Source organism: Aethalodelphis obliquidens, unplaced genomic scaffold (assembly GCF_003676395.1).
Source record: "Aethalodelphis obliquidens isolate GAN/ISIS:26980383/991018 unplaced genomic scaffold, ASM367639v1 scaffold3, whole genome shotgun sequence".
NCBI lineage: Eukaryota > Metazoa > Chordata > Mammalia > Artiodactyla > Delphinidae > Aethalodelphis > Aethalodelphis obliquidens.
The window spans coordinates 19,005,494-19,024,911 of record NW_020837947.1 but is presented as its reverse complement, the minus strand read 5'-3'; the positions used below and the strand labels follow the sequence as shown (position 1 = coordinate 19,024,911).

Genomic DNA, 19,418 nt, shown 5'->3' with positions numbered 1-19,418 from the left:
GACCCAGCAATTCCAGTCCTGGTTATATAGCTGGAAAAAAAAGGAAAACACTAGTTCAAAAAGATACATGAACCCCAATGTTCATAGCAGCACTATTTACAATAGCCAAGATATGGAAACAACCCAAGTGCCCATCAACAGATGAATGGATAAAGAAGTTGTATAATATTTACAATGGAATATTATTCAGCCATAAGCAAAAAATGAAATTCTGCCATTTGCAGCAACATGGATGGACCCAGAATATTATGCTTAGTGAACAGGTCAGAAAGAGAAAGACAAATATCATATCACTTATATGTGGAATCTAAAAAATAAAACAAATAAATGTATGTATAAAACAGAAACAGACTCACAGATGTAGAAAACAAAATAGTTGTTACCAAAGGGGAAAGGGAAGCGGGGAGGGACAAATTAAGTGTATGGAATTAAAAGATACAAACTACTATGTATAAAATAGATAAGCAGCAAGGATATATTGTATAGCTATTATCATATAATAATAATAAAATAATAATAATCATATAATAACTTATAATGGAGTATAACCTGCAAAAATACTGAATCACTATGCTGTATACCTGAAACTAATATAATAAAGCAACTATACTTCAATTAAAAAAAGAGAGACTGTCCTTTCCCCATTGTCTAATCTTGGTTTCTTTTTTGTAAATTAACTGACCATATATGGGTGGCTTTATTTCTGGGCTCTCTCTATTCTGTCCCATTGATCTATGTGTATGCTTTTATGTCAACACCATACTGTTTTAATTACTATAGCTTCACAATATAGTTTGAAATCAGGGTGCATAATGCCTGCATCTTTGTTCTTAATCTTAAGATTGCTTTGGCTATTCAGGATGTTTTCTAGTTCCATACAAATCTTTGGATTATTTATTCTATTTCTGTGAAAAATACCATTGGAATTTTAATAGGGATTACATTGAACCTGTATATTGTTTTGGGTAGCGTGGACATTTTAACAATATTAATTCTTCCAGTTCATGAGTGTGAGAAATAAAATTCCTGTTGTTTAAGCCAGTCTGTGGCATTTTGTTATAGAAACCATAAAAGACTAATACAAAAAGGATTTAAAAATTGTTCCTCTTTCAACTTTTCAAGACAAGAAGAATCATGTTATTTGCAAGTAACAGAAGTACTGAAAAATTTTATTCTTATAAGTTACCATTAGGAAAAAGAAAAATTCTTCACTTTCGTCCATTTAACTGAAATACTTAACTGACTCTTGAAACTATTTTAAGAAATATCAATTAGATGGAGCATGAAGTCTGAAAAAAAATTCTTTTATAGACAGAATGAAAAAATAATAATTACCTCTTCCTCAAGTCTGCCATCTCTCAGGGTAGGAGGTATCCCTGGGTGCTTGGCTATCAACAATTCCATCAGGTTATGGGTAGCATGAAGTCTCTGTAAAACACACAAAAGGCAATAATTATGACAGCCAATGCAGTGAACTCTAAGGGGAGAACCTACTATTATTAAGGCATACAGAACACTAACACCACATTTAAGATTTAATCACTGAATTCTTTTCCTTTAAAACAATTTGAATACCAACTTTCTCCGAGTCAGTTTTATAGTAATTATCTTAACTCATAATGACATAAATTTCAAATTAAAAAGATACAGTTTCATGAAACATGTCTATGTATTTAACAGAGTATGTAATATAGGTATATTTCTTCTCTTATACATGCACTTGTCCATATGGGGAAATATGAGTATGCCAAGTAAGTCCAGTAAAGTAGAAAGGTTGACTGCACAGACTAGATTCCTCTTCTCCTGGGAAATGAGTCTGGATGAGCCTAGCAATTATATTATGATAAAAACAAAGATAATGAAATACTTTAGAAAACAGGGCTGTGACCTGGATCTGTTGAACTTAAGGGCTGAAAAGCGGAGGAGCTAGAGGTGAAGATGGTGTAGAATAAAGGAGAAAACTCCATCTTAAATTTCTGTATTAAATATAAGCCAGGCATCTCACTGTGGTATTGAGTCTGCGACTGGTTTGACGCTCCCTCTGGAGTAAAGGGCTATGAGAAAAAATAAAGTGAATGTAGTTTCTATCTAATTTGAGTCTTTATTTGAGAAGACAACTAAAGGCTAAAGGATGATGGGAAAGGAGACTTTCTGGTAAGGTCTGATTTGGTGTCAGTGATTTGAGACTATAAGGGTTTACTCTGTTTGGCCGTGGTACAGATCTTTGTAGAGTTAATCTTTGAAGAACTACCTCAAATGTCTTAGGTCTTTTAATCATGCTTTCATAGATAACATAATCAGTAACACTATCAGATTTCTTTTTTTTTTTTTTGCGGTACGCGGGCTCTGTTGTGGCCTCTCCTGTTGCGGAGCACAGGCTCCGGACACGCAGGCTCAGCGGCCATGGCTCATGGGCCCAGCCGCTCCGCGGCATGTGGGATCCTCCCAGACCGGGCACGAACCCGTGTCCCATGCATCGGCAGGCGGACTCTCAACCACTGCGCCACCAGGGAAGCCCAACACTATCAGATTTAATAGCAAAAACAAAAGTATAAATACCATGAAAGAAAAAATGGTAGAAACTCGGCTCCACTTCTCTGTGTGCACTTGTGGAAGAGGACTTCTGCTGCTTTCTGCACAAGGTGGTGGACTGAAATGGGAGGAATACTTGTCTCTCTCCATTCCCTTACACATGCCTTACACATGCCCAACAGAGCAGGGTGGCTAATCTGACTTGATAGAGCAAGACATTTGATGGACCATGCTTTATCAGCAGCTGGGGTTACTGTGACTCAAAAGCAAGAACCAGGCTGACTGACAGCTTACTCTTCACTCTTGAACTCAGGCATACTGGACCTACCTGTCCTACTTTTGTTTCCTTTATTCAGGAGCAAGATATCTTTGTACTTCCTCCTTCTCGCATGTGGTAAATACATTTGCTAAAAGGTCCATGACCTTCTGTAATCCTTACCCAGGCAAAATATAAGTAGACTGGTATTTAATTTTCTCTCTTCTTCCCTCTCCCCCCATACACTCCTCCTAATACCTGCTCACGCACAGGTGAACATGTAGGTCCCAAGGTTTAGATTCTGAATGGTAAAAAAGAAGCCTCACCTGGGACTCAAGCCTAAACTTACCAAGATTCAAAAAAGTATCCTTATTTACCATTTAGCTAGAGAGCCTTGTCTATATGATCCACTGGATTGAACCAGAAAGAGGAAGATATTTCACACTTAAGTAAGTGTTATAATTCAAATATCCAAGTCTCCTTAAAAGACCTCCAAAAATTAAATTAGAAGATCATTGGATAGTTTTTATTATCACTTAGTTTCATTTTTGAGTTTAACTCAATTTCTCTTCTTTTTGGTGAATACCATGTGAATAAATATGTTGATGTTAATATGTGAAGTGATAAAACTGACCCCATTCTTTGAAATACAAATATTTTGAGCTGCTTTTCTAATGTAGCTTAGGCTTATCTAGTCAGCCTTGTGGCCAATACTGACCTGAGCAGACAGAATAGTGACTTTAAAACTTTCGTGTATATACAAATCACCTTGGGTGCTTATTAAAAGAACATGATTTCCAAGCTTCATCCCCAGTGATTATGACTTAGTCCATTTGTTACTTTGTCCTCTTAAATATTCAGAAAAATTATTTTATAAAAAACAAATATTTTGAAACTTTTTACTTACTTGCAGTGAATCAGTTTTGAGCTTTCCCTTGTGTTCCTCAGATGAACGCAGCACTTCTCTGTACAGTTCTGCTGCCAAGGCATACTCACCTGAATAATCAAAATATATTTAAAGCATAAGAAAATCATGTATTTAGTTCCCAATGTCATCTAGTTATCTATAATCTAAAAACACCTACTGTAAAAATATAGCAATGATTACAATTCACTAATTTAATTTTTAAGAAAAGGAATTTAATGTGGTATTAATATGACTGCCCCAGTAAAAAAAAACTAGTAACAGCACCTTTTTTTTCATTGTTGTTGGTTAATTTCACAGACTAGAACACCAATCAAACACAATGTTTTATAATTATACTGAAAAACAAACTCTGAATTAACTTTTAATTTAAACAAACAGTTTTCTTCTTGTTAAAGTTACTGACTACCAATCAGTAGTCATTAGGATGTTTGAAATTAAGGACAAATTTGGGGTACTTACATGTATTTATAGACAAATATTCAAAATACTATGGCCAACCTACACATAATTCTCAGAAAAATAATGCACTCTTCTTGATAGGAATCGTTCTTATTGGTATTTGGCCAGAATGATTTACAGTCAATAACTACATTTCAAAAGCTTAGGAATTCTTTCTATTTCTATCACTATTAGTCTGAGATTTATGCTGTTTTTTATTATACATAGTTAGCACCTTATTCAAATAAAGTAATTAAAAAAGTATCAAAGCACAGGTTGGCAAACTACGGCCCATGGGTCTTCTCTGACTGCATTTTTGTAGGGTCTACAAGCTAAGAATTTTCTTTTACATTTTTAATAGCTGAAAAAATTAATAATAATAACTTGTGACATGTGAAAATTACATGATATTAAATTTCAGGGTCCACGAATAAAGGTTTATTGGAAGTCAGCCATGCTGACTTATTTATGTACTGTCTGTGGCTACTTCTGCATTACAATAGCAGGGCTGAATAGTTGCCACAGATCTTACGGTTCACAAAACCTAAAGTATTTATTACCTGGTTCTTTCAGAAAAAGTTTGATGAGACTTCACTGAAGAAGAGATGAAACATTTTTAATGGCTTTGAGTAATGGAACCTATGTTATTTGCTGCCTGGGGAAAAACTCAAAATTGTTAATTGATACATACAATTAAAATAAAAATCTAACAGTGGCAAAATCATGGAATACAAGGGGAAAAAAAGGTAAAGAGATGTTCTGGTTTTAGTTTGCTGAGGAAAAAAGGCTTTTTCCTGATCATCACATACACTTGCATTTTATTTTTTTTTAACTTTAAACTAGTTTCATTAATATCATGGATTTAGAACTTTGTTCATGGCCATAATGAGTTTTCCATATATATAACTTTATAAATTTGTTCATGGCCATAATGAGTTTTCCATATATACACCTTTGTAAATTTTGTTGTTGGTTCTCTCTCTCTCTTTGTTAAAAGTTGATTTTATATATGTAAATTTTATTGTGGTAAAATACACATAAAATAAAACTTACAATTTCAACCATTTTTAGAAGAGTGCAGTTCAGTAGCATTAAGTATATTCGTTCATATTGTTGTGCAAAACATTTGCTTTTATACCACTGCTTTATACCTAATTCTACCAGTTATCTAAGCTTTCTAAAGCACGTTTTCACAGTACTTTACAGTCATCCAATTTCTATTCACTTTAATAAAGGAGAAGATTATTTTTGCAATAATAAAATTGCATTACAATGTAGGAGTAACATAATTATCTCCACACAATGAACTCTCTTTAGTTTTGAAGACTTTTCTAAAGCTTTTCAAAAGACATATGGATTCTATTAATATTTATACTATCATTTATAGAGAACAATTCATTTAATGATTTTCCCCTCATAATTATTATACCTTTTAAAGAAGGTACAATTACTAGACTATAATAATAACAGTTGAAACTGAACTAGTCATTATAATGTTTTCAATGCTTAGTAAAAAAAAAAAAAGGACGTTTTCTGGGGAAGACATAAAAATATGCATATTCAATAAGCTATACAAGTTTAAGCCAAATATGGAAATACCGGTTCTTTGCCACTTGATGGCACTAACATTTCCAGGTAAACAAATTGTACTGGTTCTATATTGCCAAACTAATTTTCTCCAAAAAAACACCTGTAGAAATGAAAAATGTATGTGATGATCAGGAAAAAAGTTTTCTTTCTCAGAAAACTGAACCTAAAACACTTCTATACCATATATGTGTGTGTGTGTGTGTGTGTGTGTGTATTTCATGTATACATTGTACAAAATTGAAATGATACCATGTTTTTAATACCATAATCAGTGAGGAACATAGAATATACATTGTATATAATATATATATGTTTGTATACAATATAAACAAATCCTTTTAGAGTCTGATATTAAGTTTAGATTTCTTTTACAAGTCAGATCTTTACTATCTGATCTCTAATATTAGAATAGTTTAAATTATGTAAGTTAAATATGTAATGTTACCTTTAAAAATGTGTATTGTTTAACATACTACTATGAGTTAAACCATGGAAACTAAAAGTAGTTAATCCTCCACAATTAAGTTCATAATTACATTTAAATGAATAGACATACCATTTATTAATGGACTTTCTAATAGGAATTTCTCTGAACAATTAGCAATAGTTTCCATCCATAGATAAATAAATACAGTGGAAAGGAATACAGTGGAAACTACCTGAAAAGAGCAGTGATGCACCTCCTGTTACACCATAGCACGGTATTTTGCCACTTAAGAGCCAACTACATGCTGATCCTGCTGTTACAGTGTTTGGAAATGATCAGATGAATAACCTTTTCCCCCAATTCCCATATTATGCGTAACTTTACCACAGGGAAAAAGAGACAACAAATCTGATAAGGAGACTAGAAAAAAGGCCAAGTGAAGAAATTCATTTACTGTCTTAAGCTTCTGAGTCATAACAACATAAAATAAAATGAGGAATGCAGTTTTAGAATTAAGATGGGAAATCTGAAATTTATTTTTATTATTGTGACCATCTGCAAGTAACATTATTACTCCATTTCAGAATTTTTTTTTTTTTTTTTTTTTTGGCAGTACGCGGGCCTCTCACTGTTGCGGCCTCTCCCGTTGTGGGGCACAGGCTCCGGACGTGCAGGCTCAGCGGCCATGGCTCACGGGCCCAGCCGCTCTGCGGCATGTGGGATCTTCCCGGACTGGGGCATGAACCCGTGTCCCCTGCATCGGCAGGCGGACTCTCAACCACTGCGCCACCGGGGAAGCCCAAATTGAACTTTTGGAATATGGATAACTAACTGTTCCAGTACCATTTACTGAAAACACGAAGCTTTCTCCACTGAAATGCCTTTGCGTCTTTGTTGAAAAATCAACTGATCATAAATAAGTGGGACTAGTTCTGGACTCTATTTTGTTCCATTCGTCTACTTGCCTATCTTCATGCCAGTATTATATTGTCTTGATTATTATAGCTTTAAAATAAGTGTTGATTCAGGTAAATCTTCCAACTATTTTGTTCTTTTCCAAACTTGTTTTGACTATTCTAGGTGAATTTTAGAATCAGCTTGTCAACTTCCATAAACAGCCTGCTAAAATTTTTGTTTGGGAAAATTGTGATTGCATTGACTCTGTATATCAATTTGAGATGAATCAGCATCTTAATAATATTAAGTCTTCTGATCCATGAACACGGTATAACTAGGTATTCTTTAATTTCTGTTAGCAATATTTGTACTTTTCAATGTTTCTGTGATTTTTGTATGGGTCCTGTACATATTTTTTCCAACTTGATGTCAAAGTATTTCATATTTTTTTGATACTACTATGAATGGCATTGTTATAATTTCTTATTGTTCATTCCCAGTATATAGGAATATAATACATTTTTATATATTCATCTTGTCTTATGCAACCTTGTGAAACTCATTTATTTGCTCTAGTAGTTTTCCTACATAGACAATCACATTGCAGCAAATAAAGATAATTTTATTTTTTTCCTATTCAATCTGATTAACTGTTTGTCTTCCTCTATTAAGAATTTAAGGCCCACAAGATCAGAGACTACTTTATCTTACTGTATTATTTTTAGTACCTAGATCATACCCAGCACACAGCAGACATTCTAATATTTGTTGGGAGAATGAATTTATAAACAGTATTACTTTGTAAATCAATATTCACTTGAATGTGTCAAATTTTAACCATTCTTCTACTTCTAGGCATTTTGGTTGTTTCAGTTGTTCACTACTATAGACTAAAATCCATAATTTATTGCCAAATCTTTGTTCACATTATAATTTCCCTAAAAAAACTTCTAAAAGTGGAAATGTTTGGTGAAAGCATATGTAAACTTTGAAGGTTTTTGAAGTGTTCTGTGTAACTGCTCTTCATTAAGCTGAACCTATTTAAATTCCGAATAGTACCGTGTGAAAGTGTCTTTCTTGGGAAACTTTGATTTCTACTATAACTAATCTTCCTCATTAAGTGTTTAGAAGAATCAGAGACAACAAAGCAATCACCTTCTACCTTTAATGATGTGGATGCCTGCTAAGCCATTGAGGGCACAAACTAGCTGCCGATGTGCTTCTTCACATTCAGTTCCACATTTCTTCTGCAGAGATGTCAGCAGTTCCTCCATTGTCATGGTGCTAAAAGAAAAGGGAGATTGTTCAGGACTAGAAAGAATCCTAAGTTAGAGTATTATATTACATAAGGTCAAGAGCACCAGACTCTTACAGAGTCTTTGTGATCTTCAGTATCTTTCTGTTTACCCCCATTTTCACCGTTATCACTTTTAGCTTGATTACCTCTTACTATTCTAGCAAGCATTCTTCTGATCCCATCATTCTTTAACTTTCTCTCATTTCAGTCAATGAAGACCAGAACTAGGAAAATCTTCCTAAAGTACAAAGTACACATGATACACTTGGAACAGTATGGGTGTGAGAATGTAACACTGAATCTGTATCCTAGCACTAAACTTAATTAACCTCTAAGAGCCTGACTTTTTTTAATCTGTAAAGAAAATGAATACTCTCCAAGGATCAGCTCAAATGCCATTTCCACCAGAAGGCTGTCTAACATTAACTACTTTATATAGAAATTACTGTCATACTCTAATTGTCCACAGCAATTCATATATACCTCTTGTGAAATACATCATGTTTGCCTTGCATAATAGAGATCTATAATCTTTGTCAGCTCCTTTATTTGTCCATAAACTGCTTAAAGGCAAGGACAAAAGTCAAATTCCTCTTTATGTTTCTTACAGCACCTGAAAGGGTATCTTTTTAATATCAAGTGCTAAAAAAAAAGGCCAGTTCTTAAGTCACAGTCTGATGAACAAAAAAGTTTCTGGGACAATAGAGTATTGTGGGCATAAATAACCTTAATGTATTAGAAAGGAATAATCAAAGAATATAGCTAACACGACTATAAAGAAAATATTTAATGGTAATCTAATTCATCTAATTCCCCGATGTAGGAACCAAAAAATATAATGCAAAAAGAACAAAAGCCTTTCATATCTGGGGTGCAGCAGAAAACAACCCCACCCCCAAAAAAACAACAAAACGCTACAACAGTTCTAATTTTAAAGAAATGTTCAAAACAATGAAAATAATTTTGATGTGATTCTCTTTCACAAAGGGGGTTCCATATCAAAGAAAAGTCACCACACTGCTAAAAATAGCTGACAACTCAGTTATAATACCCTGAACGAAACTGTGGGCTAGGAAGCTAATTGCTTAAATATTGTCTATTACTACTGTATTATCAATTGGAGTATAAGAAAATTGGTAATAAAACCTTTTCTGGAGTGGCAAGAACTCCCCACGAACAGCCTGTGGGTGGCAGCAGGCCTGCCTGAGCCTCAGCAATGGATATAGGATGGAGGTGACAGTCCTTCTGTCCAGGCTGCTGAGCTTCAAAGCCCAGTCAGAAATCTTCCTGAGTTTTACTACTGCATCCTGGCAGCACACTTCATGTTGACGGTGATAGAAATGTCTTTCCACTGGAGAAAAGTGGAGCCAGTGGATTTCTTCTGTCTGAGGGGGTATCTGGATCTATACAGAGGAGAAAAAAGAAGATTTCACCTGGAAATTTAACTTTCTACCAAAATTCTGCTTTTCTTCTTTTTTTTTTTTTCCTAATACCCTTAATCAATAAAAACTTATCCTACTGACTTGGTCAATCACATCTTTCTTTGCAGACCTCCACAGTATCTTGGCAATAAAGCTGTAGAGGAGCTGAGGATTCTTCTTGCAGTAAGGGCGATAGAGAAGTCGAACCCACCAGTGTTTGACACAGTAAGGTTCAATACCAAGAAAGACCACTAACCCAAAAAGATCTGAAAAGAAAGAAAAAAAGCACATTGAGAATACAGACGGTGCCCAACTTACAATGGTTCGACTTACAATTTTTTGACTTCACCATGGTGCAAAAGTGAACATTGTTAATTAATAAATCATCAAATCTGATTTATCTCTATCAGTCTAGCATAGTGGATCTCAACTGAGGTGGAGGTGGAGGGGTGCGATTTTGCCCACTGGAGACATTTGGCCGTGTCTGGAGACATTTGTGGGTGTCACAATTGCAAGAATGCTACCAGCATCTAGAGGGTAAAAGCTCAATATCCAAAATGCCCAGAACAGCTCCCCCCAAAAATGAACTATCTGTCCCTAAACGTCAATGGGGCTAAGGTGAAGAAACCCTGGTCTAACACAAAAAGAAAACAAATGAGACTTCTACTTCCAAATACAACATAGTAAGTCACGTCAGGCTAACATTCCCACTGCAACAACTACAAAAAGAACAGATATATTACAAGAGTCATAGTGTTAAAGATATCAGCGAATCATGGAAGCAAAGATGAGAGATAAACTAAATTTCTAGAAATTTGGGAAAGGCTATTTTTTAAGGTAACTTGGGCATGAGAAAACTTTTGGGGGTGATTATGTTGACTGCGGAAATAAACTCACAGGTAAATACATATGTCAAAAATTTATAAATTTTACATTTTAAATATTTACAGTTTCATTATATGTCATTTATACCTCAATAAAGGTGTTAAAAAAATTAATAAAAAATTTGTTGAATGGTGACAAGTGCTCAAAACACCTGCCAACATCTTATTCAACCAAAATAAACTAACTACCCAGGGAACTGAGGAATTATTGCTTATACTTTTCAATATTAAAATCAGAAAAAAAGTAACTTTGATAGTCATTTTCTTTTTTCTATACCTTCTCAGCTAACTTTTGAGCTGAGTGATATCTTATAAACACCTAAATATCATAATTGGGCAGTTTCCAATGTAACAGCAGACCACTAAATTTGGCCTTTTAATTAGACTGATATTATTCTATAAATATGTTTCGCAATGTAACTTACTAAAATTACACAGGTATTTTAATATATACCTAAAATCTTCCTAAAAAACTCTTTCCCCCTAAAAATAATCATCAAAAAAAATTGTTTTTCACATCATTGTAATGGATGGACGTTGATATTTTTATTTTAGCAGAATGATAAGTTATTCTGCTAGAAACAAACAATATATGAAAATTTGAATTTTCAGAATGATAAATTTTGAGGATGAATATTTGCCACAGGACTCCAAAAATATTTATATTTTATAATTAACTGCATTTTAATGACAGCTTTTCAGGAAATTTATTATGTAAAACAACATTTACTTAAATCTTTAGTTTTAAATATTTGCAACTTGAACAAAAGTTTTAAAAATGCAGTCTATGTTCTATGGAAAAAATAAGTTATATGAATGAGATTAATGTAGAAGCATGAGTTATACTGTGTGAGCGGGAGGTCCTTATTTTTATAGACACAGCCAAGTGAAATTAATTCCTTTTTCCTCTCTCTCTGGCTCTTTCCCTCTTTCTTTCTTGTCAGGTTCTTCCTGTTTTCTACTCACCATTTGGAACTTTGAGTTCAATTCAGACCTATGTCTACACTGTTCAAGCACGCACAGTAACTGCTCAAATTAGGACAATGGGACTACTCACCATATACCTATCCTCATATATGCAAACAAATATCGCTTGATTCCATTTAAAAAGGTTAAGTGTTTGAAACTATTAGGAGTCAAATATAAATACATATATAATCACTTAAGTAAGGATTTCAGCAAAAGTTAAACATAAAATACTTCTTGTTCAAAAAAATTAAGCTTTTCAAATATATGCAATATGTGAGAAAACCATACATTACCCTCCAATCCTCTCTGTACTGGAGTGCCACTGATGCACCAGCGGTTAATCCCACTTAAGCGCTGAGCCATTTCTGCAGCCTGATGGGAGAGAAATATTAAATAAAAAAGAAAAGAAAAAAGACACAGGAAAAACTCAAAAGTCAGGAATATGTTTACTTATGAAAATAGCCCATGTCAAGCTACGTTTCAGGTCAGATGCATCTGCGCTTATCGAACACTTATCACACTCAATATTGAACGTCATATTCAACGGGCTATCTTCTAGTACAGTGGTTCTCATTAGCAGGAGGCTGTCATGTGTCCTTCCAAAAAGGAAAGGTAGTTCAAGTATGTGTAGAATGAAAATACCCACTGAATGATACATTCCCTCGACCACCCCATTCTCCAGATGTGAACCACCATGCTAATAGACATGATTTATAAATTCAATTCAGGTTATAGACTGGCCAAAGACAGAATAAAGACATACAACAAAGTCTGAATAAAAATTCTGTCCTCTAAAGTAGTATTTTTCTATTACCATTTGGTCTCTCTGATCAAAAAACTGCCAAAGTTATCAGAGGCTATATGACAAGCCTTCCACATAGCAGAAGTGCTTATAAAAGTCCCTAAATACTTTGATCTGCATCACACAAAAACTGCCGTCTTATTCAATCAAACATACATGTGCATTGCATTTAGAGCAATGATTCACAGATTACCAAACTAATTCCTAAGGATTATATAGTTCATACACAGAGAAAAGCAAATGTTGAGTGTTTAAAGGCAAACTTTTGGCCAATGTCAATGCTGTGGGTTAACTACACTTAAACTATTAAATTTTCTATGGACAGTTTCCTCCAATCCCTTTCCCTTTTCTCTTCCCCAGCCCTCAGAAGGTTCTGCAGAAATTCTCACTTTTACAGTAGGACATTCAACCATCTGAGCTTCATCAAGGCAAATCCTCCACCACTCCACAGCTACAAGGGGGCTCGGAATGGCCATATAGCGCTTCTGGTTCCTTAAGCGACGCCCATCCTCACTATTGCTGTGTGGGATATCTACATAGTTTAGTTCTGAACGAAGGACATCATAAGTAATGATGACTATATCCTGTTCTGCCAAAAAATGAGGCTGTAAAAAACCATCTTTCTTCACTCCTTGATATACCTAGGAAATAATCAGCATAGACATAGTTATTGCAGAAAGGCACATCAAAGATACTGAAACAGTCATTTATTTATACACTTACTGAGCCCTTTCTATTTGTTTAGAACCAAACGTGCTATAAGATACATCCTATACCTGTCTAGAGAAAGATGCATTTTAGTGTGTAAGACTAATAACATAAGTAATGTGAATGGAACAGTAAATGTGAAGGCTCACAGTGGAAAGACCAATTCTATGGCTAAGAAAGTAAATTCAGAGAGAAATTCAAATTTGCGGTAGATCTTGAAGTACATTGAGGAGTCCTCACAGGTGGAGAAAAAGGGAAAAGGACTTACAGGTAGGTGGGTAGATGGAATAGCTTGTACGAAAGCACAAAGGTGTGAAAAAGTAGAACAATAAGAGCTATTATTTACTGAATGCCTTTTATATTTCAGACACCATGCAAAGTTTTATCTCCTACTTTCAAAAACAATCCTGTTAGTTGTTATTATTTCTATCCCACACATAAGAAACATGTAGTGACTTGCTCCAAACTGGTAGAGTCAAGATTCAAACCAAGGTTTGCCTACCCTACAGAACAGAGCTCCTCAATGGCAAAGACGGTCTTTTACATATTACTGTACTCTCCATGCCTATCATAGTGGCTGAAATCCAGAAAACATACATAACATTTGTGTGGAAAGAAGAACAAAGAGAGTAAAGAAAACTAACAGTAGTGAACAACAACATTAAATGACCACTTACTATGTGCCAGCACTTTATCAAATCATTTAATCTTCACAAAAAGTCTGTGAGGGGGTACTACTTTCAGAACTTAGCACAATTCCTGGCACATAATAGGTACTCAATAAATATCTGTTGAATGAGTAAATCCTTATTTTACAGATGGGGTAACTGAGGCTTCAGAGGAAGATTCTGGAGCTAAAAGTTGAAAGATCATACAAGTTCATACTATTACACAATGCTGCCTTTGAATTGCATTTCTCTCAGAGTATAAACGCTTATACAAAGACTTTTTCATTTATACGATCAAGATTTTTTTCAAAAGCTTTCATCTTTCCATCCAAAGTGCTTTAACTTCTGATGTCAGAAAAGAATAAACAGTCTACGGTTCTATTTCTTATTCTCAATTTCCTCTTCAAGTTCTGATTTAATATTATTATTATCTCATTAAGTTAATTTTGGGGACAAAAAACAAAGTGACAAAGATTATAAAAATTATCATGGGGCTTCCCTGGTGGCGCAGTGGTTGAGAGTCTGCCTGCTGATGCAGGAGACATGGGTTCGTGCCCCGGTCCGGGAGGATCCCACATGCCGCGGAGCGGCTGTGCCCGTGAGCCATGGCCGCTGGGCCTGCGCATCCGGAGCCTGTGCTCCGCAACGGGAGAGGCCACAACAGTGAGAGGCCCACATACCTCAAAAAAAAAAAAAAAAAAAAATCATGGAGTGAAAATTTACATTTTCCTATCCCTTTAAAGAGTCCAAACTACCTTACCAAGACCCGAAGAGATGATGACCTCACATGTCTATTGATTTCATCCACCCACTGATGACAGATGGAACTAGGGGAGATGATCAGCGTTGCTCTTGTTGACACTGGCTCCATCGCAACAAGGCAGTGGGGGCAGTAGAAAGGTTTAATCTTCAGATTCTTCTCTTCATAATTCACACATTTTGCATGCTGCCACAAGTGGCATTTCAGGCACTGAACACGAGGCTTACGGTCTACCTGGTCAACTTCACCACATATGCACTCAAAGTGATAATCGGAGGAATTATAGGGACCCATGATATTAGAATGTGGCATGTCATGACCAACAGGATTTAGAGATTCAGCTTGGTCCTTTGCTGCATGTTTTTGCTTGACTTCAAAGACACATGTACTTTCAGATGTGGTAACATCAGTAACTGCAGAGTCACCAGTAGCTGGACAGTGATCCTGTGAGTTGAGATTGATGTTAAGCTGACTTTTTTCCTTTTTTGTGGATGGAACAACAGGCTTTTTCCTCAATTTACTACGATTTCTCCTGGCCTTATAGTAATAATAGTAAGGATCATCATCATCATCAGAGGTGTTTGATGGCAAGTATTCGGAATCTGTGTCCTTGCTCCCTGGTTTTCTGGATTCTTTCTGAATTTTCCTTGGACTCCCCACAACCTATGAAAAATATTATTTATTTAATTTATCTCAACAGAGTGACATATCTGAAATTAAATGCCCAACTTCATGTGCTTTACATAAAAATCTAGTAGCCAGTCTTTGTTACCCCTTCCCTGAGGAGAATCACTCTTGATCAGTGGCTTTCAAGTTGCTCTAAGAACTCCCCTCCCTGATTTCCCCTCCAAAAGCAAAAGAAAGCTCTACTGCTATATCATTAAGATTTGGAGTGAACAAAAGTTAGAAAGATAAAGGAAGCTACTAATTTTGGCATCAACTTCTTATAATTTACAATCTGCCTAAATCAATAAAAGACTGGTAGTTTATAATATATAAATATACAAACTAGGGCAATTATACAAATACCAAGTATTAAAATACAGCATTTAAACAAAGTGAAAATTAATCTACTAGTTACTGCAATTAGCAAATAAGTTCCTTCTTTCTTTCTCCTTTCTAACTGTGTACCCTCCTGCAATTATTTATTGAATGCCAATTCTGTGCCAGGCATCATGTTAGATGCTGAGGATATATATATGAGGAGTATTTAGCTCCTGGTCTCAAAGGGGTCTGTTGGAAAAGACAGAACAGTAAAAAATAAAATGACGCCATAGGAATGCATAAGAGGGTTATATAACCCAGAGGGGCTGCGATGGGGAGGTAGGTGCCAGCAATAGCTTCCTAGAAGTGATGTCACAGTCAAGGTTGAACAGAGGAATGAATGACATTAACATGGAATGACTGGCATTAACTGAAGGAGATTTTCTTTTTTGGGTAGCAGAAGGATTATTAAAAGCACATAAGTTCATTGCAGTCTTCTAACCTAGCTGGGGAGAAACTGGTGGAGACTCCCTGCTCTAGGAAATGAACTTTTTGGACTGTCATTTCTTTCACAGTAGCTAAGCTGGTAACTTTACATTCTAAATTGTTGTCATTAGTCTTTTCTTGATTTATGTTTGCCAATTTGTAACAATTTTCTTAAAAGCAAACTGAACTTACTGGCCACAAAGCAGCAGTTTTATAAAAAAAATATAAACATTTTATAAGGTGATGACATGGGAAAAATAAAAACTTATATAAAAGATTCATTGTATATAAAGAGCTATGCAAATGTAAGGTATCAATATTTTTATAAAGTATGGAACATGCTTTTTAAACTGCTGACAACATGAGGGTAAGAAAAGTTATCTTAAATTATAATATGCTTAACAAACTAATTTTATATATAATTCACTCAATAAATATTTATTGAGTACCTGACATGTCACGCACTCTTCTCCAGGCTTAATGGTGACCAAAATAAAGTTGCTACTCTGATGGAACTTATATTCAGGAAGTAGAAAACATATGCCTCAGCCGTAAGCGTTTTTCCCAATGTTTGTTTTTTTATCATCAGACTGTAAGAGCTTCAGACAGGTGGGGTCTGTCAACTTATTCTGTAAAGCATCACATAAAGCTACTTAATAAATGCTCTGTTACCTGCTTTTTTGTTTTATCATGTATATCCTCTTCCTTGTAATTCTTTCCCAGTGTAAAAGTACCAGAAAAACCGTGGCCTTTGATCTGTTTCACAAGACCTTCAAAAATTAAACATTTCAGCATCCTTTTCAGAAGACTCCTGTTCCGTTGAACATCATATCTATATATAGAACTGACATACTTGTAGATGGAAAGAATGGAAACTCCTTTTTTTCCATTCATTTCTTTAACAGCTGTCAGGATCATCACACGTGTAGCTAAATGCAAAAGGATACACTAACTCAGTCAAAACAATTAAAATGAAAAGAAAACTCAGTTAATCTTAATGTGTACCGAGGACCAAGTTAAGAAGAAAATAAATCAAAGATTTATTAAAGATATGTTGTCTGTACATCATCATTTTGAAGAATATGTAATAAAAATTGATCTCAATAATTAAGAAATAAATTACTGTAATGGAATAATTTAAGGAAGAATTACATTAATTTGCTAATCTTACAAATCAACTATTATTTAAAACTACATATTAAAAAAAAAACTTCTCACAGTTATTTACATAAATGCTACCATTAGCAAGGGAAACATTCATTTGCTAGCAGAATTTGAAGTAGCTACTCTTTATCAAAGCCTGATTTAAACTGTAAGCTAAAGAAATTTAAATGTTACAAATTAAGCAAAAAACTGTCTGGACCAAGTCAAACCAAAGAATAAATGTTTATTTTTGTTAAGATAATATGCCTTGTAATTGAACTTTTATGCAAAGTATAAATAACTGTAGAAACAATTATTCATAACAATTACAAGATATCTCTATATAATAAGAACCAGAACAAAGATCACTGTAAAAAGGTGTTACCTTTAAGAGATTTCATACTTACGGGGGCACTGAACTTTTTCTTTTGGTTCAAATTCCATATTCTGGGTTTCTGTGTTTTTTACATTTCCTCCAGAATTATGTGATGGAATGAAATAATTCACCACTTTTCCCTGATATAAACAACATTAAGTAGTCACACAGTGTTTTGCTTTCAGTATTCTGAGTTGCTTAATAAGACAAACCCTCCTTCTATTAAGGAGATGCAAAAGAGTTATAATAAATTATGAAAGAAAGGGCTAAATATGTTATGCACAAATATAAACCTTATTTTTTATTTCAGAGTTTACAGCTAGCCATCACTTTTTAAAATTGCACGTTATCTTAAATTACCTAAATTTTAAGTGTGAAACTTCTGAAATTAACTTTTCAAGCCTTGTTTAAAATAGTAATAACCCACTGAATTTGTAGTAATACTCAAAATAACTTAAAATTAACACAGCTAATGAACAGAAAATATCCAAAGGAAGTTACCGATAGTTAAAACTGAATACTCCAACTCATTTTCTACAAAGGAGATAGACATTCCCTACTCTAACCCTTACTCAAATCTGAAAGGCTAATTTTGCAAACTTTACACTATTAAAAGATCACATAACCACTAAGGTTGTGAGCATGGTGGGCCCTACAGGTAATTACAGTTATGCCTTTAACTAGTGGCCTCATTTCGGCAGGATTAAATGGGCTGATTTCAGATTCCATTATTGGAAAATATGAACTGTGAGCTATATTTGCCTCACTGAAGTTTTTTCTTTTTCTTATAAACTCTAAAATTTGCATTTTTAAACACAACTGTATTTTGGAATAAAGACTCAGAGTTTGTTTCATCTAGCAATCTAATTACTAAGCTGTTTATCCTGTAACAAAGTTCTAATTATTGATATTTGACTCTGATTTACATATCTGAGATTTGCACAGTTTTTGAAAAATAGCTCTCAAAAATATTTAGCAGTAATACAGAGATGTGAAGTAGTGACAAAACATTTGAGGAAGTAATAAAACTTTCCTAAGGGAATTTCTCTGCCAGCTAGAAGGAAGCTTGGTAAGTGACAGCATGTCGCCTTCCTAGTTGGTCAATATCACTTTAAAAAAACCCCTCCAGGTCACAAACATCCCATTTTCTGTGCCTACTTGAAGTTAACTAACAACTAATATAAATCATTAATTGCAGAGTAAACTGAAAGTGTTGACTTAAGTGCCAAGCAAATGTTTGATACATGATGCTTTTGGAGAACATATGTCCCCGCTTTCCCAAGCCCTATAGTACTCCTACTACCTCAGGAAGAGTGAGAGCATCTTGTTTGACATCTTGTCGAGTATGTGTCAGAATCAGAGCCAAAACCTCTACTGTCTTTCCCAGACCCATCTCATCTGCTAAGATTCCACCAAGCAACTGTGGCCCAGCATTTGGGTACTCACGGATGATGCTAAGGAAAAGACAAGAAAAACACATCATAGGAATGCAAATAAAAATTACACTGTTCCTAAAGAGAACTGGGAGAAATGCATAGAAGGCTAAGCTTTTAAAAATTATATTTTAGGTTGCAACAATTATAATCCCTAGATCATGAATATAAGAACTGTGATCAAAAAACTGCCTGAGCTGACAACTAAAGTCTGCAGAAACAGAATTGGTACTGTCATCATTTTTTTCTTCTATAAATAAAAGGAAGCATGTCTACCTTCTTTCTGTGACCTTTATGAATCTGTGAATAAAAAATTAAGAATGGCAATAACTACTGATTCACTAGTCATATTTAATGATTCCTAAAACTCTTTTGTAATAGAAATTAACAAATTTAATGAACTGGCCCATAATAAGATG

At 34.6% G+C, this 19,418-nt stretch overlaps 1 protein-coding gene across 7 annotated transcripts in view; it reads right to left on the bottom strand.

Annotated features, from left to right (window-relative positions):
- Positions 1 to 19,418, bottom strand: part of SHPRH (SNF2 histone linker PHD RING helicase) — an 87,177-nt gene that overhangs the window by 49,828 nt on the left and 17,931 nt on the right. For all 7 annotated transcript variants that reach the window (XR_003428217.1, XM_027084166.1, XM_027084184.1 and 4 more), the window contains 11 exons: positions 18,870 to 19,020; positions 17,598 to 17,706; positions 16,720 to 16,976; positions 14,578 to 15,240; positions 12,831 to 13,082; positions 11,933 to 12,011; positions 9,889 to 10,052; positions 9,512 to 9,768; positions 8,231 to 8,352; positions 3,696 to 3,784; positions 1,336 to 1,428 (listed from right to left, as the gene is read on the bottom strand). Coding sequence is in view for 6 of the 7 variants with exons in the window: in XM_027084166.1 (XP_026939967.1) it covers positions 1,336 to 1,428; positions 3,696 to 3,784; positions 8,231 to 8,352; positions 9,512 to 9,768; positions 9,889 to 10,052; positions 11,933 to 12,011; positions 12,831 to 13,082; positions 14,578 to 15,240; positions 16,720 to 16,976; positions 17,598 to 17,706; positions 18,870 to 19,020 (2,236 nt within the window). In the remaining variant the exon portion in view is untranslated. The remainder of the gene's footprint in view (positions 1 to 1,335; positions 1,429 to 3,695; positions 3,785 to 8,230; positions 8,353 to 9,511; positions 9,769 to 9,888; positions 10,053 to 11,932; positions 12,012 to 12,830; positions 13,083 to 14,577; positions 15,241 to 16,719; positions 16,977 to 17,597; positions 17,707 to 18,869; positions 19,021 to 19,418) is intronic.